Here is a 27,429-nt window from a genome sequence, read left to right as displayed (position 1 = left end):
GAGACTGACTTTTTATCATGGCACAGAGTCTCCTTTGAGAGAAATCGAAAACACTGGCTGGATTCTATCCGATTTTCTATGCTCTTAACCATCACAAGAACTTGCTGCACCGTAAGCACCCCCCCCCCGCTCTCCAGGTCCTGGCTGGCTACATGCTCCTCCACTTCCAAGTCATCAAGAGCGGATTACACCATAAACTAAGAAAAGGGATGCCTTTCACGCACTTTTTTAACAGTCGCTGGCATTCAGCTTAACCCAGCAAACGACCCAAAACAAGAAAAGAGAAGAATAGCGGACAAATTGAGTGAAATATGGCAAGATCACTGGTATTCGACAACAAAAGGTGCTGTAACCAAGAAATTTATTTCAATTGTATCACTGGCATACCCAAAACCTTCTCCCTGGTTTGCTCCAGAACTCCAGGTCACCTTCCTGCGTATAGGGCATTGCTCATTTAGATATAAATTAACCACGCTCGGAACTGAAGAAAACCCATTCTGTGTCTGTGGCGAAGAAGAAAACTGGGAACATGTCATGTACCTCTGTTCCCAGTATGATGACTACCGGACTAGACTATTTACTAAGATACAGGAAAATCCTCCGAAATTCTGAGCACCTTTTCTCACGGAAGAAAACTTCTACCTAGCTCTCACTGAGTTCGCTCAAGGTGTATTCCAGAGAGGCGTTCTACCTACCTGAGGCACACATTACCAATTCCAGGAGAATCCAACTGACGACACTAACTCTTCTCACTTTTCTTCGCAACTGAATTCCTTTGGGTTGGTCGGGTGCCACTGACATCTGGCTTTTCAGATGTGGGATGCTATTATGGCGCTCTCCTTTGCAGACCTCCCTTGCTCGGCAAACTATATTCCTTTCCTTGGTAATGGGTGGGCTTCCAATGTCAGGGGTGATACTCACTTCTCCACTTCCACCCCTTTGTTCCGCCGGAGGATTCCTCCTTTCCTCATCCTCCTCCCCACTTTGATTTCACTCCTCGTACTACCTTCCCCACTCTCTCTTTTGTTCTCCGTGAGGAAGCTCAGGTTACCCCTGACAGAGACCTGGCTCATCTTCCAGTAGTGGTGGCAGACAACGTGAAGTCTCATTAGGGGCCCTGTAGTCAGAACATAACAACAGAAGCCAACACAATACTTTTCGCATACAACATACATTTTTTCTGGCTTTTACAGAGGTTTTGTGTACATCATAAGAGTACCATGGCAGAGATGTGGGAAACCACCGGAGGCGCCTTACTCAAACACTACCCGCTGTGCCACTGTATGTCTATGCCCTGGAAACAAAGGCTCACTCCTGTCAATAGAACACTCAAGTTTCTCTCCAAGGCATAAAAAAAGCAAGACAATCATTTGTTTTCTCTTGGAGATAAAATGTAAAGATCATGCTTATGCTATTTTTTTTTGACTCTCAAGGTAAAATGGCGTGGAATTCTCCCATCAGGGAGAAATAACAAAACATAATAACAATAGATAAGTTCGAAAAGTAGGTTCCGGTCTCGCTGGGGAAACAGCAGACAAGTGGCGCTGTCTCCAGTATGGCTACCACGAGGGTTAGTCGCATCAGCGACTAAGGCCATATTGCGATATATTATGTCTGTGAATTGCGTGTGTTCTGTGGTCGAGTTCTTGTTTTCTGAACCAAAAACCATACTGCTCTCGCCTGAGACCGACTAACTCAGCCAATTTATGAAAGTGCCATAAAAATTCCTTACATCGTCCATGGGATTCGAACAGGTATTTTCCACAGAGTGTGGGGGGAGGGGAGAACGGTGATTCGACCAACTGTGCTACCCACGAAAGCATGAGGAAAGGACAAAACTATCCAGCCCATCCAACTGGAAGTGCTTCCAGCGAACCTGTGCTAGTGACTACTTAGGATGGGATAAAACACCATCGCATGGTGTTTTATCCATGCAATGAACATGAACACGTTCATCATGCGAACATACTACGAAGTAACCAAGCTAGAGATCGATATGACAATGTACAGGACAAGACTACATACCAGGTGGTTGGAACAATTCCCGCCAGTTCAGGAAAAAACAAGGAACCAACAGCTTGGGAATGAAGGTTTCAGCAGAAGATAGAAGAACTAAGAATCAAAATAGGCCAATTGACCTAGTACTAACGGGGTAATAGGATTAAGAAGCTGATTGGAAAAGTGAAGAGCATCCTCAATAAAGGCAACATCCGTAGCAAACACGAGAATAGGAAAATACCTAGATACTTTGAAGCAGAACCTTCTCGCGCACAGCAAGAGACTACACCGATACAATGAGAGTTCCTAGTGGAAAACAAACAACCGAATCGTCGATGAAAACAAGACAGAATTCCTCAGGAGTATGGGACAAGAGGGAAAGAAGGCAACGTACCACCCGAGAAAAAGACGATCAAGGAGTTTTGGAGCAACATACAGAGCAGTGAAGTAAGACATAACGGCCGGCTCCCCTGGATAGAACTAGAGCGGAAGAAAACCAGGGACATACATGAGATGACAGAATGGAAGATTTACGAGGAAGAAGTACAACAGGAGGAATCAGGAAGCCCCAAAACTGGCAAACGCTAGTAATAGATAACTACTCCATATCTACTGACACATGCAGTTGAGTAACACACACACAAGCACCTAGCAGTTAACCCGGATGATATCACCCAAAGTTTTGAGTTTCTTACTCAAGGATTCACAAACCTGAAGGCTAAGGACCAAGTACAAGAAACCCGGCAAAATATAGGCGGATTACCTGTCAATGATATATAACGGCCAGCTACATAACTAAGATATCACATCATTTGTAGAGCCTAAACATCATGGCCGAGTAGCAGATGACTAGCCAGTTATGGAGCAAACCTACAACAAGCATCGCAACCTGTGCACAGCCTACATCGACTACCACAAGGCCTATGACTCCATGCTTTATAGTTGGCTAACAGAGACGCTGCAGATCTACAAAATCATCCCCACAGCGACAAACTTCGAAGATTCAACCATGGCGAAATGGAATACCACCATCAAGGTCTAAACATCACAACCAGACCGATCCTCGTCAGGAGAGGAATCTTCCAGGGAAATGCGCTGAGCTCACTCTTCGGCAATACCTTAACAGTAGCAAGTACGGATAAACCCTCAAAGAAGTTAGGAACATCCTGTACAACCTCTCTCACCTGATATACATGGATGATCCCAAACTGTAAGTGGCAACAGATAAGCAACTCAATAGCTACTCTGGATCACCGAAGAATTCAACAATGACTTCAGGATGAAATTTCGACTAGACAAATAAAAGGCCCACGGACTGCATCAGGGAAAACCAGTCGGCCGAAACTACCAGATGCAGACTGGTAAAGAGGTCGAAGCCATGGGGGTGGACCTATAAATATCTGGGGTGGTGCAGGGTCAGCAGTTGGAGCACAAGGAGATCAAGGCATGCCCGACTAAAAAATAACATTCGACTCTAAAGCCTGCTTAAAGCAAAGCTGAACGGAGGGAATACAGTTAAAGCCATAAACATCTATGCAGTCCCAGTGCTAACATACTCTCTCGAGATCATATTATTGTTATTAGCTACAGGGTGCGAAGAAGCCTGAGGCTTATGCTGCACCAGCCAAAAAAAATATTCCTGAGTTACCCTGAGAGAGAGAGAGAGAGAGAGAGAGAGAGAGAGAGAGAGAGAGAGAGAGAGAAGAGGAATCACCAAGAAAGAGAAGAATGATGATATCCGGCTCAGGACCCTGGCTGTGCCAAGCCCATACTCACCAGATGTAAGCCCCTGGGGTTATATAATGGACTAACACTGAGTGTTAGTCCATTATCTTTCTCATGATCTCCTCCAGGAGATCATGAGAATGACAAGGATAATGATGACCAAGAGCCGCCAACGTCACCTGAAATCGGCCCGTGGAGAGAGTAACCATAGCACAGAAATAAAGAGGAAGGGCTGAGAGACCTAATCGAATAACAGAAGAAAGCGATTGAGAACCTGAAGGATTACTACCAGAAAAACACAGTGCCACTTTACCAGGCCATAAGGAAGACAGGCAAGCGACATGCCCCGCTCAGCCCAAGCGCAGAGACTCCTCCCTTCTAGACGGAAGAAACGAAAATAAGATGGACAAAGAAGGCACTTCATGGCAGACACTACGGACCCCATCACGACCACATAGATAAGGAGGCTACCAACGCATGGGTCACGAGCACGACCCACTCCTCTGAGACTGAAGAATTCGTCTCGCCATCCAGGATCTGATAATTAACATCGGGAACTACAGGAAATACATCTCCAAGGACCCGGAGTGACAGAGAACACATGGTGACAATGCAACTTGGCCTCGAAAACGATCCATCACATTACTGCAGGATGATAAGCCAGATGGAGTACTCATAGACACTACCAGATGGCAAGGATAAGTTAAATCTTAAATCTTAGTTCGAAGATTACTAAATTGAGAAATTATTTAGTTGTTGTTATTTCAGAAAAAATTCTTAAATGAGAAGTTGATCTTAATAGTTACTTTTCTCATTTTATAATAGGGATTACTTGTGAAATGCATTTGGATTGCCTTGTTGAACTTTTCATGCTGGAAAGTAACGTCATTATAGTTTTATCCGGAATTTAATCATCTGTTACATTTCGATTTCTTTCTTGAAGAACGTTGGGAACTTTTGTTGATATATTTTATATACGGTGGGTGGCAACTTTATTATGTACACCCTCATAACAGCGAGTAGATCCATGTCTAACCCTTAGAATTCACAAGGTCCAATTAGATTGAGATTTGATGACTCCAGAAGACATTTAAAAAAGCTGAATGCACACTCGTCTTCCTGAAACCAGTTCTGTACAATTCTGGTCTTGTGACATGGAGCATTAACCTGTTGGAGGAACTCGTTCACAGATGGATAGTTTGCAGTCATGAAAGGATGCGCTTGGCCGGAAATCTACACAATCATTAGCATCAAAATATTGTTGGTCTCCAGGGGCTCAATGTTCACACGAAAACACTCCAACAATATTACGCTGCTACCACCAGTCTGCATTGTTGACACCTAGCAGGGTGGGTCCATGGATTTGTTAGACCATGCAACGTTTTTCTTATCCTCCTCTACAGTTGGCATTCATAAGCTCACAGTAACATATCTTCTCGTTTTTAACTGACAGAGGTGGAACTTGGTTCGTTCCTTACCGTCGTACTCCCTATCCGTGACACGGTTGATTGTTGTAGGGATTTAAGCACATCAACAACTTAGCCTATATTGCACCATATGTAAAATGTCTGTAAATTGCGTGTGTTCTGTGGTTGATTTTTCTTTTTGCTGAACAAAAAACCAGAGTTTCCTGGAAGAAGGAAAAAAAAACATGTCACCCTCGCTCGAGATCGACTTACTCAGCCACGTTGTGAAAAGGCTCATAAAAGCCCCTCGCGTCATTGATGGGATTCGAACTCAGGTTTTTTCCGCCCGGTGTGGGGGAGGACCGTGATATACTAGTTGTTATCTAAGAGGACCCGTGACAACATTCGACAGTTGTGCATTCTGAAATGCCTCCTTGGTTACCGATGTTGTATTGGGCTGGCTGTAGTCTTTCTGTTACCCCGTTATTGTCAGCCTCCATTGACCTGGCATCAACTAGCTGTTTCCGAACAAAAAATAAAAATTGATACCCAAATGATTTGTTTTCCCAAAGAGGAAGAACGTGTAATCTGTAATGGATGTTTTTACTTTTCACTTTAAATGTTCAATGGTGTAGTTTGTTGTGAAATATTGAAGAAAGAGACCAAGACATTGTTTATCATATACAGACTATATTTGAGCCGTGTAGTTTACAATTGTAGTCGAACTACATAGCACAAACACATACATCACAGTTGAGCAAACAGCTGATCCAACCACCACAACACAGAAAAATCTTTCACGGTTGGCCTTTAATTTTTATAACGTGGCACCATCATTGAAAACCATCGATAGTTTTTTTCTCCCCCGCTGCATACAACAGTTGAAAATTGTTAACTTTATCTCCAATAGCACAGTTTATTCCCTCCCAACTTTCCCCCACCCAACTGAATTTCCATTACATCCTAAAGAATTGTTCCTAACCAAAAGAGCATTGTACAATGAGCAAATCAAAATTAAACTTTGGAGTTCTCATCACTTTACTATCCGACCAATTATTTTTAATCAAAAAGGTGTAGTAAATAAGGACTACGTTATAGAAGTCCTCGAAGGATCTTACTTTCTACAGATTCATGCGATTAAAATGATCACAATGAACGATGGGATAAAGATTTACACAACGTAACAAAATAAATAATTTATATCAATCACTGTCAATGTGTACAGCAAGACTGGAATGTTCAATTTCTTATTTGAAAGCAAAGTGGAAAGATTCACAAAAAGCAGAAATTGTATTGCCACAATCAGTTTGATTCTGAGATGGTCGACCTACAAAGCAAAGTCATTTTGATTGGATATTTTGATATATATATATATATAAGTATATATATATATATATTATATTTCTTCACATATATTTATTTATTTTTTCAAAATTTACTGCAGTTCGATTGGGTTTAAAAATGGTGATGGAAAAATGAATTCAGAAATTTTATTTCGTCTCTAATTTTTTCCACTGAAATAATATAATTTAAAATAACGTAATACTTTAATATTATTGTATTCAAAGACCCATTTATTCTTCCCATTTATTAATAGACCCAAAGGAAGCTGAGATATTTAATTTTTGGTAGTTGAGTCATCGAGAAACTCAGCAAGTAACCAGTAGATGGTACAACTTGATTCGTGTATAATGGATGATTTTTTATCTATTTTTAATCAAAAGAAAATTAAATATGGCTTGGATTAAAGTTCAATTATAATTAATAATTGCAGATTCACTCATTCTAACGCCAAGTTTTGGAAAATATTGTGGACACAGGTTTAAGCGAATATGGTGTCATAAATCTTTGAAGATGATTTTATTGCTGGCTTGCACACGGACTCATAACAGCAATTTGGATGCTCATTAGTTAAAAACAAAGTGACCGATACAGACATTGGTAAAGTCTAGCTAATGAAATCAAGAACTGATATGGATCTAGGGGAAGTTTGTGGTACACGCAGTGGAGTGGGATTCGGTTCAATTTAAAATACCATCGCAGTTAGTGGACTACTTCTCGCATTGATACGCGTAGGAAGATCTAGAGGGGTGGAACAAACCAATTAATCTTTCCCATCACCAGACAAATTCTTGTTGGCAATGGATCAATATTTACGATGTGCGTGTGTATAAATTCTTTCCAATAGGCGATGGTTTTTTTAGGGTAACCTTCTGACCACATTACGAATATGATAGATTTTTGGGTTTGCGAGATGCTAATAAGTTCAGAAATCGAAGCGTTTTGTAAACAATCACCAGAGCACAATGGAACAACAAGAAGATTCAACATCTCTAAGCTACCTTTAGGAAAATGTGGAGTGCGAATTTTGCATAGAAGTTCCTGAGTGAATATAGATACAGTTAATGTGCCGGTTAAGGCGATTAGCTTATTGATTTTTCGATTTATCTGCGTATTCACAGTTGACACGTATATAAACAGAAATATAAGCTGCTGCTCTTCTTCAGCAGTAACATCAAGGGCGGGTGACAAATAGCGCACGAGGAGATGCGAGCGGTCTGTGTGTAGTCTTCGTTTGAGCATATTTGCTGACTTTTTGGACATCATTCAATTAGGTTTACAAGGAACATATAATTAGTTTTATTTAAGAAACTTAAGCCTCGATAAAAATTATTGGAATGTTAAACGTAGATCAGTGAACTCAAAAATATGTTACTGTATACCGAAGCCAGTTAAAAACTTGCATTACAACCCGAACTCGTTGAAGAATTCTTGTGTCCTTAGTTTAGTTTATTAAAAACACGTTTCACTGGTATCAAAGAAAAAATTAATGAGATACGAAAAAGAAAAAAGCTCCTTTTTGGGTTTTGTGGCATGAGGTTAGGTTTCATAATAAGATGAGCAAAAATGGACTTAATTTTGACCTTTCCTTTTTCTTTTGCAATTTATGTCTTTATTCTCTGTTTTGACTCTATATTTCTTCCTACTGTATATATCTTTATTGCTTATTACCACACTGTTTCCTTTTTCTTGTCTTAAACAGGGTTTCAACTTTCATTTCCTCTCTTTCTGGACATTAAAATAAATAAATAAAGAAAATCAAAATCATCCCAAAGGATTTACAATAGAAGTGTCGAATCTGGAAAGCTAAAGATCTTTGATGTGGAAGAAAGAAGAAATGTTGTTGATGACAATGAAGTCATGGACTTTGAGATGGAAAAGTGCTAACTTTCCCATAAGTCTGTCCTGTACAAAAATTCAAAGGCGAAGAAATGATCTTCAGAGGAGAAGACAGCAATTTTCACCAGTCGTGTACCTGTGTGGTCCTCTGAGTATGTCATATGGATTGATTGCTTTCCCCCCGGTCATTAACAAATTCCTCTTTAATATTTACATCGAGGTTTGTATTTCTTTGCGTATGTGTGATGAGAGACAGAGGGAGGGGGGAAAAGTAACAAAAGACAAAATGGCGAGTGGAATGAAATGCTTCTCGCAATTTAGTCTTTCACTTACAGAAGAAAGTATTAAGGAGCAGAAAGGAACCGAGGGAAGATCGACAAACGAATTTGAACAAGCACACAATCCACTTAAGGTAGAACTAATATACAAACAAAGTGAAGGCATATGATGCCCAAATTAAAGTAAATAACAACAAAAAATACAATAAACAATTCTCAATTTGATTGAGCATTTGATAGATTCTCTGCACTACCGGTTTCTAGCGTGTTCCATCAATTTCATTGAAGAAACACGAACAACTCAAATCTTGTACTATCCAATCGCAAAAAAAAATTAACTTCAGAAGTCATCTTGTGAAACTTAACACGTTCTGCACTAAATAGAGCACCTATGGTAAGTGCATGAGCTTATCTTTGATTCTACACCCAACAACACCAAAGTTACACCATCTCGATTAATAGGATTTGGTCCAGCTGCCCAACGTATCATCAGTTTACTAGTTTTGATCATATCAAATTAAAATGCTCGTGATTAAACATCTATAATACTTATATTTCTATCAGCTTGCAGAAAAAAATCTTCAACAGTTAAATTGAAATAAATTGGTGAGAATCCGTGTTATTGATCAAATGACTACTCCAAAATGAAATACGGTTGGATTTTTGATTGTTCTGGTTGCATAAATCATAGAACTCACACGAGAAAATAAATTTATTTCATTCCTTTTCGAAATCTATTGTTTATTTATACTCCAAAGGTTGCGATCTTTGGTAATTTTCAAATTTTATGGAGATTATTTTGATTAAAGTTAATTCCTTTTTTTATCTGAAAATGTTCTCAGTGATTTTTCAGCTCTACTTTCGGATGAACTTCTTCATAATAATTTTCCATAATTTTATAACACTTTTCAAGTACGGCTCTATAAATTACACCAAGTTGATCAACGTAGCAACTGATGATACTTAATGTCTAGAAAACGATGGGGGTAGGGGTGGAATCACTACTGGATGTGCGTTAGGGGTGGGATTGATAGGGTCATGAATTTCAGATATGTTAAACGTGCCTACTCGAAATTTGGATGCTCACTTGAAGTGAACTTTATGTGTGGACAGCGAATTCTTCCAAGAATGCTGTTATTCGCGATTTATTTGAGCAGAACAGAAAAGAATGGAATGTTATTTTTCGGAGGAGTCTTTTCATCAGTAAGATCCAAATTCGAGTAAACAAACCACCCTTTGTGTAAAATTACGTACGAAAAGCCTTCAAAGAACGTACAGTATGCGTCAGCTGGTCTATCACAGCACCTATTGGTATCATCAGAATGAATACGCATGCAAGGAGGGTTTCATTCGCTTGCAGATCTCTACAAAAACGTAGGGGGTTAAACATCCCTTGTCCTTTTGATCTACCTCTTTGAGACATTCGGGCGATTTTCTTCCAATAAATAAAATCATGGTTGGTTCGTGTAACACAATTAAATACTAACCTGTTGATTTTGGTTTATTCGGTGCAATGTGAAGATTGTAACTTTGGTAGTGTCAATTATGAAGACAACACTTCACCATCAAAGTGCTGAACACACGGCCAAGTGCTGAGGGACATTAACAGGGCCATAACCATCTTATACTTACAAACTATATACAAAACTTTCCGTAATCAAAAAGGGGCAAAAACCACCCCTTCTGCAATCCGTTACTCCTTGACTATTTCTACACACTTCTGCCTGCAATTGGTGGAGAACACTCACAGTCGTTCTGCACATCTTTGGACCAGGAGAATGATACTGTTCCTCCCCCTCCTTTACAGCGGCATCCCTGTATCTCTCCTCATCGTCCGTATTATTGTTTCGAAACTTTCTCCACACACATACAGAGAGAGAAATTCTCGTGGCAACCCATCCACCGGGAAGTCTCTAGTGAGTCACGGTTCAAAGTTACAATAGGCTGAGACTTATGTATTCGGCTGGGGGTACCACGAGGTCCCGTTGGAGGTATGATGAGGGGGTTTGCTACTAGCCGAGGGGTGATAAAGATGAAAACTACTTGCGTGGTGAGCGTACAATTGCTGTTGCTCCGGACTGAGAGCTTGTTGAGCGGGAGAATGACCATAAGCTGTGGGATCGATGGTACCCGGATGCACGAACACCTGGGGCTTTAAGGGAAGATGTTGAATTGGACTGTCCGACACGTAATGATGCATGTGGGGGATTGCTGCTGCAGCGGCCGCAGCCGCTGCCTCGCTGAAAGCGGGAGTGTCGGAGATTCCAGGGTGGAACTTGTCCCTCGGCGACACAGACGCAGGTGGGGTCATGGCAGTGTAGGTGTCCATGTAATTACTGACTGTCACAGGAGCTGCCGAATAACCCGCAATGACCCCGTACGATTCCGCGGCCATCTTTGACGGCAGCATGAACTGAGCCTGTTCTGAGTACGAATCCCCACCGCTTCCTGGGGGTGTAGGAAGGGTGCTTTGCACCTCTCCGTAATATGAGGGACGACTGACGTGTGCCCCCGACCGGATAACTGACTCTCGGTTGACGTACAGTTGCCGTAGAAGACTGGAAGCGGGGAGGCTGGGCTGAGATCCGCCAATCCACTGAATCGTTGACCTCTGTTGTTGAGGCGATGTTTTCTGAGATTCGACGCCCTCATGGGATGAGGCGGAGGCAGAAGATGGAAGATGTTTATTCATCACGTCTTCTAGCTCCTTCACAGACATCGAAGAGGATCCATTTGTTTCACTGTACGAAGTCCGAAGATTAGTTGGCGACCTCTTCCACGGCCGAGACACCACGTCCTGGTCCTCACTCACGGTTCCATTTGTTCTGTTGCACTGAGTGGTGGGAGTTGAACACCTCTCCCTAGATGGCAGCACTGGTCGTTCTGGGCTGTCTCCAAGACTGCTGTCACCATTGGTTAGCAGAGAGCTGTTTCCTTCTAGAGGACTTGTGGTTAGACTAGATGGTACATCGCTACCACTCTTTGGACTCTTGGAATCGCTATCGATTGCTATGCAGTCACCGGTTACCTTCCTCTTACGGACTCTGTTGCCTTGGTCATTCTGCTGATCGTCAGAAAACCTGCCGCTTTCCCCAGTTACATCCACCTGATTCTGCTCTATCTGGAGTGTGCAATTTTTGTCTGCTTGGCTGCGACATCTTTCCTTTTAAAAGAGAAAAGCAAAGATTACATTAATATCAAAGAAATATGGAGGAAAAAAATCTAAATAAATCTAAATAAAAATTCAATGACCTCTTTTTCATCGTAAAGATATTTGATCATCATTATATCACATCTTGAAATATAGAGATTTCAACATATAACGTATGAAATGTTCACGGCTATTTACAGTCCTCCCACAACCATATCAGCTATGGAAATGGGAAAGGTTGGAGATCTAAATCAAACACGAAACTTTCGATTACATATTTGCATGGCAATTAATAAAGGATTCATCTATAGATCCTTGAGGTTGTCACAGACATTCTCTCAGGTATGCCAAGCTATGCTTGCTCTCCGGGAATCTAAAACGAAGATATAACTGATATTCGGGTGACACTCAAGTCAAGTGGACCTAATTTTGGTGAAGACCGGTCGGTCTGTGACAGTCAAATCCTCTTCACGATGGTGAGACTGTTAGTAACCTAGGGCACAACACCCATGAGCAAGTCCTAAAATACGGCACCTAGCATACTGGAGGTGAGAACCAACGTAAGCAGCTGTGGCACCAACACCACACAGAGGAATGCCTCCCCTCTGTGTTACAAGGCAATACTAGGTGATAGATGACGCTGATCAACCGATGCAATACCACCACTTTGCTTATAGGAAGCTTGAAGTGGTGGAATCCATGTGTAGTCTCCAGAACAAAGCTCCAGCAACCCCCAACTCTTCCATCATACAGTATGACTGATGCCTTTTGAGGTTATGATGGGCATCATGGCGAGATCCAATCATCCTTACATTTCGAGGGTACAGCTCTAAACGGTGTTCGCAGGCCGGCCGCTACTGGAAACTCTCCAAAATGTTTTGTACAGAGCTCTTTTTTACTCTGCTAGAAAAAGAAGGAAGTTATCAAAATTAGTACCATGGTGGAATAGGGAATTGGCCACTTTGAGAATGGATGTTTTTAATACTAAGAAACAATATCAGAGACACAGAACTTGGGGAACAAATGGATGTATATATTACAGGGAAGTGTATAAAAATAAAAGGAATTTGTATAATAAAGCAATATTTTTAAGTAAATTAAATTCGTGGAAAAACAGTTCACGGGGTTGGGAACACTAACCCCAGGGGTCTAGTCTATAAACTGGTAAAGAAAAAATTGCAATCCAGTCCCTTGATGCATACGATAAAGCAGAGGGGAGATGAAACAAAAGACTGGTACTCAACTGTTGAGCTGATAACAAATCAGTTGTTTCCCCAGGATGAAATCGGTGACGATAATGCAGAACAGAGTGAAATAAAGTACTTGAATAATACATATGAAGGTTCTCATGCTCAAGATTTATTTAATGAGCAGGAATTGAAACAAGTTTGTCAAAATATTAATATCAACAAAAGTTCTGGTTTAGACTTAATCGAAAATAACGTTATTATTAAACTGTTAGACGTCTTTCCACATCTATTGATAAATGATTTAATAAATGTTACTTGGAAAGTGTCTTTCTAGGATTCTGGAAAGTGGCATTGATTAAACTTTTGGTTAAGCCAGGTAAAGACGTCACCGATCCTAGAGGGTATAGGTCGATATCTCTCTGCTCCCTAACCTGGCTAAGTTATACGAGCGATTGGTGCTGCTTAGGTTAACGGATTGGTTAAACACAAGGGAATTTCAGCTCAAATGTCAATATGGGTTTGTAAAAGTTTGTAAAAAAAAAGCATCCTCGGCTGAGGATGCTCTCAAAGATCTGGTTGATTAAATTACTCAGTCTGTTAGCAAGTATGTTCTCGTGCTATATGTTGATTTCGAGGGTGCTTTCGATAGCCTGTGCCACGAGGGCATACTCTGCTCCCTTAGGCAGATCCAGTGCCCAGATCTTTTGTTTAAGGCCATAGCTAGCTATTTTTTCTAAGAATGTTACTCGTGGGTGTCCTCAGGGCTCCGTCTTGGGCCCCATGTTTTGGAATTTAGTGCTAAATATGTGGTTAATGCAGTCACTAGGAACAACTGGTGAAACTTCTAACAACGACGTTAACCAAATTTCGGATTCACTTGAGCACAGGACCCAACCCGCACCTGAAGTAGACACGGAAAAACTGAGATCGTCAGATTCACATGTGGAATTGACCCCTGATTCATTACTGGCAGAACAAAATCTCATCATGCAAAAATCAAGTAGTTCCCAACAGGATAACATCCTATCAACAGAGATCTCAGCAATAGTTAATCAAGCATCACTCGAACACAGTCCACTCTTTGTCTCGCTCCTCACAAATATCGAGACAACTCTATGTAAGAAGCTATCCCCAATTAATAATATCCTCGCAGACCTACTGCTTGAAAACAAGCGACTACGAGAACAAAATGAATGCATGCACAAAACATTGGAGGTGTTGGGAAAAAACTTTGATGACTTGAAGCACTCTGTTTGTGATCTTGCTCTTCAAACTAACCATCATGAGCAGCATCCTCCGGACGGACACGTTCATGCGAAACCGAGAGCTCCTACCCAAACCACCCCATCTTTATTATCACATGACTCCTCTCCATCCCCCATTCTTACAAGATGTGAGTCTGAAGTTGTGTGCCCTGAAATCACAGCAGATGCCAGCGAATACTCTGGAAATACTGCCTCCCAGAAGATCCAAAGATGTCATCAGGAGCAAAACCTGCCAAATTGCACCTTTTCGCGATCACAAAACTCACATATGGGGTCCTCGCGCTCGAGACCGGATAATGCTCTGGCTGCGGAAGTACATCGCAATTGTGGCTCCACCTCAAACAACGTGAGGGGTAACCAATATACAGGGACTACGATTGTATCTAATGTAAAGACCCATAGAGACACTACAACGTATGCAATGATTGCAAGCCAACGAACAAAAGAACAAACACTGACCCGTAATCCAACTCTTAAGGAACTGAACCCCAATCTTAAAGTTATTGGAACCAATTTGCACTTCAGCAAGATGCAAATTGCGAACACTAGAATGATGGACAAGCAGATGCGTAATGTCTTCATTAGTAGGCTCTCCCCTGCTACCTCAGCCGATGATGTGGAAAACCTTCTTGCTGCATTCAAAATGAATGGTAGAGTCACTAAGCTGTCCACGAAATATCCTACCTACGCCTCCTTTAAGATCGATGTAGCTGATGCAGATTTTGAAGCACTCTTCAATCCTGAAATCTGGCCTGCTGGAGCTCTTGTTATGCCATATCTCGGGCAGCGATATAGAAGTAATGGAAAGGACTCCCACCAATGGTATCCTGATTCATAGCAGTCCCAGATCTTGTTACCGCAACCAGAATCACAGACACAGAACACCAATATGCCGATCCCTGTGCTCATCAGTCCTAGAGACACCCCGCTGAATCGAGTAGTGCCATGTCAGAGACCACCCGTCCGTATCAAAGTACCCAGAGTACCTGCCTGCACCATCTTTTATCAGAATGTGCGTAGTCTTAGGAACAAGCTTGATACTATGGAGCAAATTCTGCTCCCCGGACATTTTGACCTGCTCGCCATCACCGAAACCTGGCTGAATGATGATGAAGAATTCCTAGCGGCAGCTGCCCCAGCTGATTATGGGGTCGTATTCACATCTCAGATTGCACGCAAGGGTGGAGGCGTCGCATTATTCTACAATAAATCCGCTTTCAAGCTATTGGATAATAAATCCAGTAACTCTCCTAACTATGAAGCAATCCTCGTTACGTTAGGATACAACTTCGTGACCTTTGACGTCTGTGTGCTGTATATACCCCCAAAGCCGTCCCAGCAAATCATCCTTGAAGTTTCCAACTGGTTAATCAATCAGCTGCATCCCACAGCTTCTCACTTAGTTTGTGGTGATTTCAATTTACCTCCTCAGCTATCTAATCTGAAAAAGGATCTTCTGACACACTTGAGATGTGCTGACCTACAACTTATTAATGAAGCTCCAACCAGGAGGAATAACCTCTTAGATCTAGTTCTAGCCTCTTTCCCTTGCACCCTTGATTACATTACAGAAACGTCATTTGACTCTGATCATGTCCCGATACATGTGACCGCATATCTGCCAGCCCCCAAATTAGAAGCCAGAAGGACAACAACAAAGGTTGACATTACTAGTCCCAACTTACTTGACGTAGATAAGTGCATCAGAGCCGCCTCTCTCTCATTCCCTGGGTGGCCTTAGAGACTTGTGACCCAGAACTAGCTGTGAACATTCTCACAAACTGGATCAACACGGTTGCCAAATATGCTGCTTCTAAAAAGGTCACAATCAGTCCATATACAAGACTTTGGTGGAATTCTGAACTCAAAATGAGTTTCCAGCTGAAGCAACAGCTCCATCGCACATGGAAACAATCTCAAAATGTCAATGATCGTATCGTTTATTCAAGGGCACGGGCTCAATTTAATCGCCTGAAATCTGAGGCAATCAAATTATATGTTAACCGTGAGCTGGCTAAAGGAAAAATTCCATACAAGAAAGTGAACCCTCATTTTCCTTTACAACTTGATCCTGAATTGTGGCTCGATTTCGTCACAAGATTTAACCGTAATCCTATGCCAAACTCAGATCTAGCTCTACTAACAGAGCCCATCCAGCAAGAAGTGTTGAACAACATTCAGATTACAAAACAACAACTGATCGTAGCGATCAATTCTCTACCTGCCTCGTCAACCACCGGTGATGATGGAGTTCCCCAATTCATGCTCAAATGCCTAAGGCCGTACATTATTCAGCCACTTTTAATTATCTTCAACCAGTTACTCTCGAACAAAATTTTCCCACAGCAGTGGAAAAACTATCTCATCAAACCTTTAGCCAAAGTTCAGTCGCCATCGAAACCTAAACACTTCCGACCCATCTCCAACTCCTCCAGCCTGCTGAAGCTCCTGGAGAAGGCCTTACTCCCCATCCTCACTAAGCAGATCTTGCCCAGTAATCCAGCCCAAATTCACTACTCCCTTCCAAACAGATCAACGATCACCAATCTGCTAGCCACCACGAATACTATCTTGTCAGCATTGGAGAATAGGCAGGAACTAGCTGTGACTTACTTAGACATTGAGGCTGCATTTGATGCCGTCCAAGTAAACCAACTTCTCACTCTCCTGGAATGCCACTTCCAGATCACAGGGAACATATTATGCTTTCTCTCCTCTCTTCTGAATAACAGAGTTATAAAGCTTCATACAGGAGATAGCACCCTTACTAGATCCGTCACCGCAGGAGTCCCACAAGGAGGGGTCCTTTCGGGCCTTCTGTTTTCATCCATTATCTTCCCACTGGTTGCACATTCTCGATGTCTACTGAGCTATGCGGACGATATCAAGATACTCACTCCCATCATTCCCGGTCAAGACCTAGATCTGGTAAAAGTGGAAATTAACAACACTCTCACCACAGTCGCATCTTACCTCTGCCAGTTTGGGCTCAAGATCAATCCTGCTAAGTCCGAATTCATGGTATATTCATTGAAGCAAACTCTTTCTTCTCTCCAGCCTTCGGTCGGCAACACCCTCATCCCAATTGTGTCCAGCCATCTGATCTGGGCGTTGTATTCGACCCAAAACTTCGATTCAACGCCCACATGGATATGCTCCTCACACGTGCTTCAAGACTCCGGTGGATAGCAAAACAACATCTCCTTCATATCACAGATAAAAAGATAACCGTGAGATACATAAGAACAGTTATCTTTCCACCTTTACTCTATGCTGCTGAAATTTGGGCGTCAGCGGCACCGCAAATAAAGAAACCACTCTTTGCCACAGAATTCTGGCTCCTAAAGTGGGCCAACAGGAAGCACAACCTTCCAGCTCTGATTCGTACCACACAGCTTGCCAACTCTCTCGGAATTCCACGGCTTCCCACCTTAGTCGACGACCAACGCCTCCTAGCAACAGTCAAGATGATAACAGGCATAATGGCAACACCTTCATTCTGGGATACCTGTGGCTGGAGGATCCCCCCTGCTGCCCTTAGGGCCAATCCCGAGCTCTACTCGCATTCAGCACGACTCCATCTCTCGGACAGGTTCCTTCCTCAGCAGATGCTCAAGCAAACCCAGGCACTGGACGCCGACCTGAACAAATTCGCTGCTGACCGGACTTACCGGAAAAAAATTATGACGAGTAGGACTAATCAGCAATGACTGATGTATACCTTGCATCTGTTCCTGTCTGATTGAGCTGGTGCTCTTATCTCGATGTTAAGCCAGCTCAATCAGATTTAACTCTCGTAAGGAGTTCTCCCCTTTGTATTATAATATGTTTACTTTGTAAAATTACCTTTTTGTAAATAATTGTTCAATTTTCCCAAGTTTGGGAAACTGTAAGCCCCTGGCTTTATGGCCGTGAAGGGTAATAAAGATTATCTCTCTCTCTCTCTCCCTCTCTAACAATATGTGTCATAGAATAGCTTATGCGGATGACTTGGTAATATATGTACCTGGAAAGTCCAGGCAAGAGATACAGAAGGTTTCTATGAATGTGATGACTAGTTTATTTGAGTGGACAGTTCAACATAATTTAAAGATATCATACAAGAAAACGGTGATGATGCTATTTAAAGGCAAATAAGACACTAGAAGACCTCATTGTTTCAATTGATGGGCACAGGATCCCCATGGTAGCCAGACTAAACCTCTAGGCTTAATTATTGACAACAGGAGCATATCGAGAGCATATTAGTGACAAGGTCAAAATATTTTCCTCTGTCATTATTCGTGTCACAAGGACTGACTGGGGGCTTAGGAAGAAGGACTAAGTTTTAGATTATAAGGCGGTCCTTCTACCGATCATGGTATATGGTTCGAATGTGTGGTTTTCAAGAATTGTTACAATTAAATTTAAACAGAAACTCTTATCAATTCAGAGGCATATTTAGAATCTGTAGGACAGCGTCTAATAATGCAATGCAAGTCATGTCGGGGTTCTTGCCTCTAGATTTATATGTGGCTTACCACGCTTTTTGTTACCTTTTGCGTAAGGGAGTTACATTGAAATTTATGGGGATTACTTGTAGCGTAGCAGTTGAGCGAAATAAGAAAAAAAAAAAGGATTATGAATCGGATGCAGGAACTCTGGCAAGACAGATGGGATTCCAGCAATACTGATGTAGTAACTAAGTTATTTATATCTAGGGTATCATTTGCCTCAGATAAAAAGGTTAATGCTTGGTTCTTTCCTGCAATGGAGACGTCGTATTTGTTGACGGGACATGGTTCCTTGAATTTTGAATTGTTTTATTTGGGCTGGCAACAGATCCTTACTGTTTCTGCTCATGTGAGGAATCATGGAATCATATTTTGCACAACTGTTTAATTTACGAACAATTTAGATTGCAATTAAAATTTCCCGCTCTTACAAACATATTCATTGCCACTGTCCATTTCATTGCTGTCTGCAGCTTTTTTTGTTGTTGTTGGCGCTGAGCGAGTTGGCAGTGCAGGAGTGCGGGCTGCCTGGAAGCTGGATTTACTGGCGCCCACCAGTCTTGCACTTCACTGGTAGGTGCGCGATTTTTGGTGTTTTTAATGCACAGACATTAATAGTGGAGCCGGACCCAGCTCCTGTTACCAGGGATGGACAGTGGAGGGACATCTGCCCATGGAGTGGCTGCTCTCTGGTGGCAGAATGGCCTGTTCATTAAACAATCAGGCCGTTTATAGGCAACAAGGCACTAAACACACTACTGTTACCAGGGATGGACACTGGAGGGGCATCTGCCCATAGAGAGGCTGCTCCCTAGTGGCAGAATGGCCTGTTCATTAAACAATCAGGCCGTTTATAGTCAACAAGGATTTTTTCCCCTTCTTACAATCTGATACAGGTGGAGATAGGTGTAAGCCTGGGTGCCATCGTCGACAGGATTGTATATAAATATATACACTGGTAACTGTCTAGGAGGCATCCGGATCAGCTAGTTTATAAGCTCGCTGCCTCTATTTTGCCACAGTGACTAGAGGGAGTCCGAGTAGTGTATATGAGGGGATCATTGTCGAGGACACGTTATGTCAAGGAGCTGGGTATATTCTTGCCATGTGCACGCTATATCCAAAAATTTCGTTACCTCATACAACATGTCCTCGCACGTTTTCTTACTACTGAATACATCATGAATAGTTTAACCCATGCACGGTAATAATGTTATAATACTTCTCGTGTTTAGGGTTTTCACAAAAAAAGGTATGCAAAAGGGGCAAGCAACTTGTATAGGATAATCCCTTTATTTACCTTATGGTGAAAGCTGAACCCCTGTAGGTCTTCCAGTCCAACTACTGATATTTTTATCGAAATATTCCGCCAAGGAGAAGGGAGTAGACAAGATGTCCACATCATTACAAAATATCTGTGACCTATTCTTAGTGAGTAAACGCGTGGTTAATTCATTCAGAACAGCAAATACTTTCGAACAACAAATACAACAATAAAAAAATTCAGCCACGCTGAATTTTTTGTATTTTTAACCTTATCGGAATTCCGATGGCAGGATGACTTCATGTTTCCAGGAGTTGTTGTTGTTGTATGGTTTTAGAAGCATCAGGGACTAAGGTCATATTGCGCCGTGTATATTGTCTGTAAATTGCGTGTATTCTGTGGTCGATTTCCTGTTTTCTGGATAAAAAACCATGCTACCCTCGCCTGAGACCGACTAACTCAGCCACGTTAAGAAAAAGACCCATAAAAATTCCTTCCATCACCGACGGGATTCGAACTCGGGTCTATTCCACCCAGTGTGGGGAGGACGGCGATTCTACCAAATGTGCTACTCACGGGGGATCTAGGCTTGTTGTAGAATGTAGTAGTAGTGCAAATGATGCAAGAAGGCAAACTTATATAACATCACCTTAAAAAACACCACTACACCCTTTTCCCATGCATACCTTCCAAGAATTTGTCTACTTCTTCCTTGAATTTATTCAAACCATCCACTTCTAAGATAACAGATGGAAGCCTGTTCCAACAATCAATCGGATGCTGGCTGAAAGCAAACTTCCGCACATCTATCCTGCAGCCATCGTTCTTCAACTTAAATTTATGCTCTCACATATGTACAATCTCAGCAAGAGGAAGATGCCATTCACAATTCAACTTACTCAATCCATTCAAGGACTTAAGCACCTCAATCAGATCATACCGCCGATGCCTAGTCTCCAGAGGCTGCAATTTGCAAAACTCAAGCCTTTTTAGGTAAGAGCACCCTTTTGTTCCCTTGACGAATCTGGCTGCTCTTCCCTGCATCCATTCCAGCAGATCTACATCCTTCCTAAAGTGAGGTCTTCAGACCTGTATACAATATTCAAGATGCGGCTTAACCCTCCTTGTACAAATGGATAATCACCTCCTCATCCCTACTAGCCTACTAGCAAAGGTTCTGTATATCATTGACAAAACCCCATGATATATTCTGGCAGCATGTCTGCACTGCTCAGAGAATTTTATATCTGACTGCACAATTACCCCCAGTACTCTTTCATTTTCCACTACCTTGAGTGCAGTAACACACAGTTGATAAGTTACTCTGGGGTTACTGCTATCCATATGCAGTACCTTGCATTTGTCAAAGTTAAACTTCGACTGCCATCTTTCAGCCCATCTGCCTAATTTTCCTATATCTTGTAATAGTTCAGCCTGATTAATGTCGTTACCACCCTACTAACCTTTGTATCATCTGAAAACTTTGACATTAAGCCTGATATTGGAAGAAGGTCATCAGTATCATAAATAAATATTGAAAACAACAATGAGCCCAGCACTGAACCCGGGGGACTCCACAGATAATATTAGACCAGGAAGAGCAGTGCCCATTGATAACCACTTTCTGTCTTCCACTTAACCATTCCTTTATCCATAGCAGTAACCTGCCCTTAATGCCACATTTCTCCAGTTAACAGAGCAGTGTTTTATGTGCAATAGTATCAAAAACCTTCCTGAAATACAAGTACTGTATGTTTTTTTTTTTTTATGAAAACCCCAAACACGAGAGGTATTAGAACCTATAGTACTTAGTACCATGCTTGAGTTGGAGGTTGAGAAGACGAAAGAAGATATTTGTTGACATTGGACTTGAACTTCTGTAGATTGTAATTTTCAGGAAATACGTATGAAGGAAGGTTGTTCCAGTAAACAGCAGTTGAATGAATAAACGAGGAAGATGAAAGGTTGGTTCTGTGGGTTTGAAGTTGGACAGTAAATGGATGTTGACTGGTGGCGGCACGTGTTCGGACTGTTTTGAAAGAGAGAGCGGGAATTATAGAAGCCAATTCAGAAGAACAGTGCCCATGGAAGTATCTGTAGAAAAGGCATGCAGCAGAAACAGTACATCTATGAGACAGAGAGTGGAGAGACTCTGTTAGAGATGAGTCATTAATTAATCTAACTGCCTCTTCTGAATGGAATCAAGAAGCCTGAGAGAGGTTTTGGGGGCACCACCCCAGATGTGGGAACAATATTCCATGGCAGGGCGGATTTGCGATTTATATAGAGTGAGCAGCTGTTTGGAAGAAAAGTAACACCGAGAGCGAAAGAGAAAACCAAGTTTTTTAGATGCAGAGAAAGCAATATTTGTAATGTGCTTGTGCCAAGAGAGATTAGAAGTCAGGGTAATCCCCAAAAGAGATATATCATTTTGCCTAGAAATCGGAGTGTCACTAAAGATAAGCATAGGAGCAGAAGAATCTTTTTGCGAGATATAAGACAAGACTGAGTTTTAGAAGGGTTGAAATCAAATAAGTTGTCTTTGCCCCACTGGAGAATTACCTGAAGATCGGCATTTAAGGAATTGGTAGCGGATATTCGAAAAGTTGAACCTGATTGAGCAGGGCTAGATTTCTCGAAACAGAAAGTGGAATGCAATGTGCTATCATCGGCAAAACTATGGATAGGATTTCCAGTCAATGGAAGAAGGTCATTAATATACAAGAGGAAAAGAGTAGGGGAAAGAACTGAACCTTGGGGGACACCGGCATTAGTGGAGAAGTTAGAAGACAGAGAGCCATTTACCATCACCCTCAGTGAGCGATCAGAGAGAAAACTGGATAACCAATTACTAAAAACAGTTGGCAAACCATAAGATGGAAGCTTGTTTAGAAGACCTTTATGCCAAACAGCCTTTGAGATGTCAAGAGCAACTACTTGTGTTTCACCGAACCTTTCCATTGAATTAGTCCACAAATGGGTAACATAAGCCAGAATATCACCAGTGGATCGACACTGACAGAATCCATACTGGCGATCGTTGATCAGACGGAAGATTTCAAGGTAGTTTAAGAGTTGGCGGTTAATTGATTTCTCCATTACTTTAGAAAGAGTAGAAGTAATTGTAATGGGACGATAATTGGATGGGAGGGATTTGTCACCCTTTTTAGGAACTGGCTGGATATAAGCAAATTTCCAAGCAGAAGGAAAAACTCCTCTGGAATAAGAAAGTGAAAAAAGGCGGAAAAGAATAGGAGTAAGTTCAGGAGCACAGGTTTTGAGAACAAGTGGAGAAATACCATTGGGACCTGGAACTTTCTTAGCATCGAGATTCGTCAAAATCCTTCTGACATCCTTTTGACGGAAGACCACAGGAGGCATTGAATGGAGTATGTTGGGAATAGTGGGAGGTGTTTTACCAAGATCATTAATACATGAATTGGAAGAAAAATATGATATCAAAATTAGTTTTTGCATTCAGTTCCTTGGCCACTGCATCATAGTAACCAATCAGATTGGTTAGACAAGATCGCTCCTTAACAAATCAATGCTGTGACTACCGTATAATTACATTCCTGTCCAGATGGTCCTGAATTATTTCTTTAACCAGTGACCACATTATTTTCTCTGTAACTGATGTTAAGCTAACAGGTCTGTAAATACTCGTGTCACCCTTTGATCGTCCTTTATGAATTGGGGATATATTCGACATCTCCAGTCGATAGGGCTCTCCCATGAATCCAAGGATGCTTTATTAATTATGGCTAAAGGCTTGCGTACCTCCTTTTGCTGCCACTTTTAATATGACTGGATAGATCCATCCAACCTAGGTGCATTTTTTTTATGTTCAGCTTCAACAGTTCCTCTTCCACTTTCCGTTCAGTTATTACAAAGCCATTTAGCTCCCCATTGGAGTATGATAAACGTCTGGCTTCCATTCCCCTAAAGAATTCTTGACGCATGTATGGAGATGCAAAATATCTATTCAGTTTGTCAGCAATCAGAGCAGCAGCAGCAGCATCAGTTAACCCGTTGACATCAAGTGGCCTAATGTGACTCAATCCCTTCCTTCTACTGTTAACATAAACAGAAGTCTTTGCTACTTTTCTTTGCTTTCTTTGCCAGAGACGTCTCATAATATGCCTTGACTTGCCTAACCTCCTTTGTGATTTGATCACAGATTAATATATATCTACCATAGACTTTTAAATCACCTGATAATTTATATGCATTCCATGCACTTTTCTTCAGTGCCACTTGTCTCAATAGTCCATTTAGGTCCAAGCCTTGAACAGTATTTCTTCGTTGGAATGAAAACCCTAGTAGCTCCCAAGATTGCACTGACAACCCATGTCAACTAAATGGACTGTCTTAGATTTTATGTGCTTCTTAACTAAGAGCATAACCTCCAACCCTCCTGTATACATCGTACTCCCCATATTCAAATTCAGCATCACCTATGTCTGAGTGACACCATGTCTCCTCAATTCCTACAATGTCTGCATTTGATGGCTTAATGAGTACTTCAAATTCATCAAATTTATTTACAATACTCCTGGTATTAGTGTACACGCAAGTATACGTGCGCATGTTTCTTCATCTATCGTTACAATGACTGTTCCTTTATTAAATTAAATTGGAGCGATTTTTGCTTCATAAACGTAAAGATGGCTGAAAACCTTATAGAATAATGCGTGAACTTTGAAATTCATGGGTCTCAATCCGGCCATCTGATGATAATCAAAATTGATGAAAGTTTTGAAAAGGTGGAGAATTAGCGCCGAATATTATGAATGATTTTCAAAATTATAATCGACCAATTGGGGACGAATATAGGGTCTTTATTTTAAACATCAATTTTGAAATTAAGAAGGCGCCAGTTCACCCGCGTTATCGGTGAGGAAATTTACGTTGGAGTAATGGATCCTTTCGAAGGATTCACTGGACTTTTCTATTCCCAATTATAAAAACTTCGCTGAGATGGACACACTTTGAGTTGGGACTCTAACGAATGCCTCGTGCCAGATATTTCTATGGAAAGTTGTTCTTCCGAAATGCTATTTTAATTCTGTCTTTCTTCTAAACCAATCAGAACACACGTAACTACAAGCCAGCATCTGTTCACGGTTCAACTGCATACTCATCGAATCAACTTTTGTTGCCCTTCTCGTTCATCTCCTCTAATCTTCCCACGATGAGCAGCATTTATCGAAATGTGCGAAGAGTTCGTGGAAATTACAAACTACAGAAATTCAACTAAACCAATCCCTCTTGGCGAGACAGGGCTGGGCCAACACTCCTTGTGTTTGAGAACGCCTGCTGCCATCTATCGACAGCCAGGGTAAACTAACCGTCTGCGTTTACTGCCGATAGATGGCAGCAGGCGTAATGCGATGTGCGGTGTTTGCACAAATCAACGCGCAATTCCTTTTATACACACACTTATCTCAAAGACCTACACGACCAAACCTATCGAGGGGAGCAGAAAAGTGTATTTTTAGTAATTAGATCCCGTGATGGCTTCTATGGTTTTAGTTTCTTTTCAGGAACTGTTTAAAAGGCTCGAAAAAGGATGCGGCCATCATTTTCAATTCAAGTTTTCCTCTCTATGTGCGTTATCCGAGGATTCGATCAGCACTTAAAGTTTGTTCAATCCATTCAAAGCTTTAAACACTTCAATCAGCTCTCCTTGTAGGTGCCTGGTTTCCAAGGGCTGCAATTTGTAGAACTTTGTTGTTTGTAAGTCTTTGTTTGGAGACAAACTTGTTGCTTTCCTCTCCACCGCTTTCCAACAGTTCCACATCCTACACTGACGATTTCAGATCTGTAAGTAGTAATTAAGTTGCGCCCTAACCATTATAATTCAATTCCTGTTAAGATGATTCTGCAATACTTTAACCACTGACTATTATTTTCCCTTGAACAGAAGTCAAGCTCACAGGTCTGTAATTGCTCACGTCACCCTTTGTGAACAGGAGATACATTTGAGCATCTCCAATCTACAGGAACCCCTGAATCCAAGGATTTTCTCATAATTTTGGCCAAAGGTTTGCTTACCTATTTTTCTGCTTCTTTTAATATAATTACATAGATTCCATCATCCCCAGGTGGCTTATTTAATTCAACAATTTCACTTCAATCTCAGTTCAACAATTTCTCTTCCATTTTCTTATCAATTATCACAAAATCATTTAGCTTCCAGTTATAACTTGGTTTACCTGTGGTATTCCCATCCTAAAAAACTTCTTGAAGCGCGAATGTAGATCAAAAGACTTCTTATAATCTGCTTACCCCCCCCCACACACACACACAGTGACTTGATGGCGGGCTTATCTTTTGTGCCACGAGTCCATTTGACATTCATTCAGGTTTAAACTTTGAATAATATCTCTTTGTTGTTTATCTATTTATAAAAACATTTAACAGTTATATTTTTAAGTAAACCCCAACTCAAGATATTATAATCACTGCCACTTATGGTTCTTTTATTTTGAGATGCATAGAGAGTCACAGCCAATAATCCGATTAACAGTATTGCTTTAGAAAACAGGTGTTAAAAAAATGGTGTAGTGAACAGTCATTGAATAAATGCAGAAGGATTCTGCTATGGTGTGGGCGACGTGCCCACAAGTTCTAGGCAATACAGTACATGGAAATTTTAATTTTCTGCCTACACTAGACTCGTAACAGTTGTAAACAAGTTACTGGTACATTTATACTCGATTTCCAAAATTATTAAGATAGAAACCTTGTCCCTCATCCACGTGGTAGTCCACCCATCTGGTCTCTTCTCAAAGTTGCAACTTCTATCCATCCTGTCAAGGCTGCAGCTTCTGTTCATCCATACTTACGCCTATTAAATCCTGACAGTTATGGTGCATCTTTATTTAAAGATAAAGCTGACTTGTTAGCATCTTATTTTCCTTCTAAATCTTGCATAGATGACCTTGGTAAGACTCCTCCTATCGTAACGAACGTGTCCCATACAATACCATCCTTGGTTTTTCCAGTGGAAACAGATTAGAAGAATCATGAACAATCCTGATGCCAAGAAGTCTCCAGGTCCTGGTGACATTTCTTCACTAGTTTTTAAAAGCTGTACTCAAGGGTAACAACCCTTTTGTATCGCCTTTTGTCTTTAAACCATCTTTCTGGTGGTTAACGATCATAATATGATCCTAGCTTTTAATATTTGGTACCAGGAACACTCATCAAAGCAAACATCTACTGGAATCGAAGAGTGAACACCCAAATGCTTCCAAGTTATATGCTTCATCAAAAACGTCAGAGGCCAAGTAGAATAGAATAGAATAGAATCTTTAATTGCAGCAATGATAGAATTAGTCCCGTCACGGCATGGTGGTGACATTACAATCTCTACTCCTATTAGAAGAATATGAAATTAATAAAGGAAAAGTGGTAACCTATATGCAACGTTTGTATTGATGCGTTATTGTAAACTCCACTGACCTGGAGGTC

At 41.3% G+C, this 27,429-nt stretch overlaps 1 protein-coding gene across 5 annotated transcripts in view; it reads right to left on the bottom strand.

The window, feature by feature from the left end:
- Positions 1-9,456: 9,456 nt before the first annotated feature.
- LOC150084795 (protein trachealess-like) overlaps positions 9,457-27,429 on the bottom strand; it is a 361,172-nt gene continuing 343,199 nt past the window's right edge. For all 5 annotated transcript variants that reach the window (XM_090376608.1, XM_090376607.1, XM_090376609.1 and 2 more), the window contains one exon: positions 9,457-11,750. In XM_090376608.1, the coding sequence (XP_090232734.1) occupies positions 10,539-11,750 (1,212 nt within the window). In that variant the 3' untranslated portion in view covers positions 9,457-10,538. The remainder of the gene's footprint in view (positions 11,751-27,429) is intronic.

Source organism: Mastigoproctus giganteus, chromosome 6, assembly GCF_048544385.1.
Source record: "Mastigoproctus giganteus isolate SK-2022 chromosome 6, ASM4854438v1, whole genome shotgun sequence".
NCBI classification, from domain to species: domain Eukaryota; kingdom Metazoa; phylum Arthropoda; class Arachnida; order Uropygi; family Thelyphonidae; genus Mastigoproctus; species Mastigoproctus giganteus.
The sequence above is the reverse complement of the archived record's forward strand: the minus strand, read 5'-3'. Positions and strand labels throughout refer to the sequence as shown.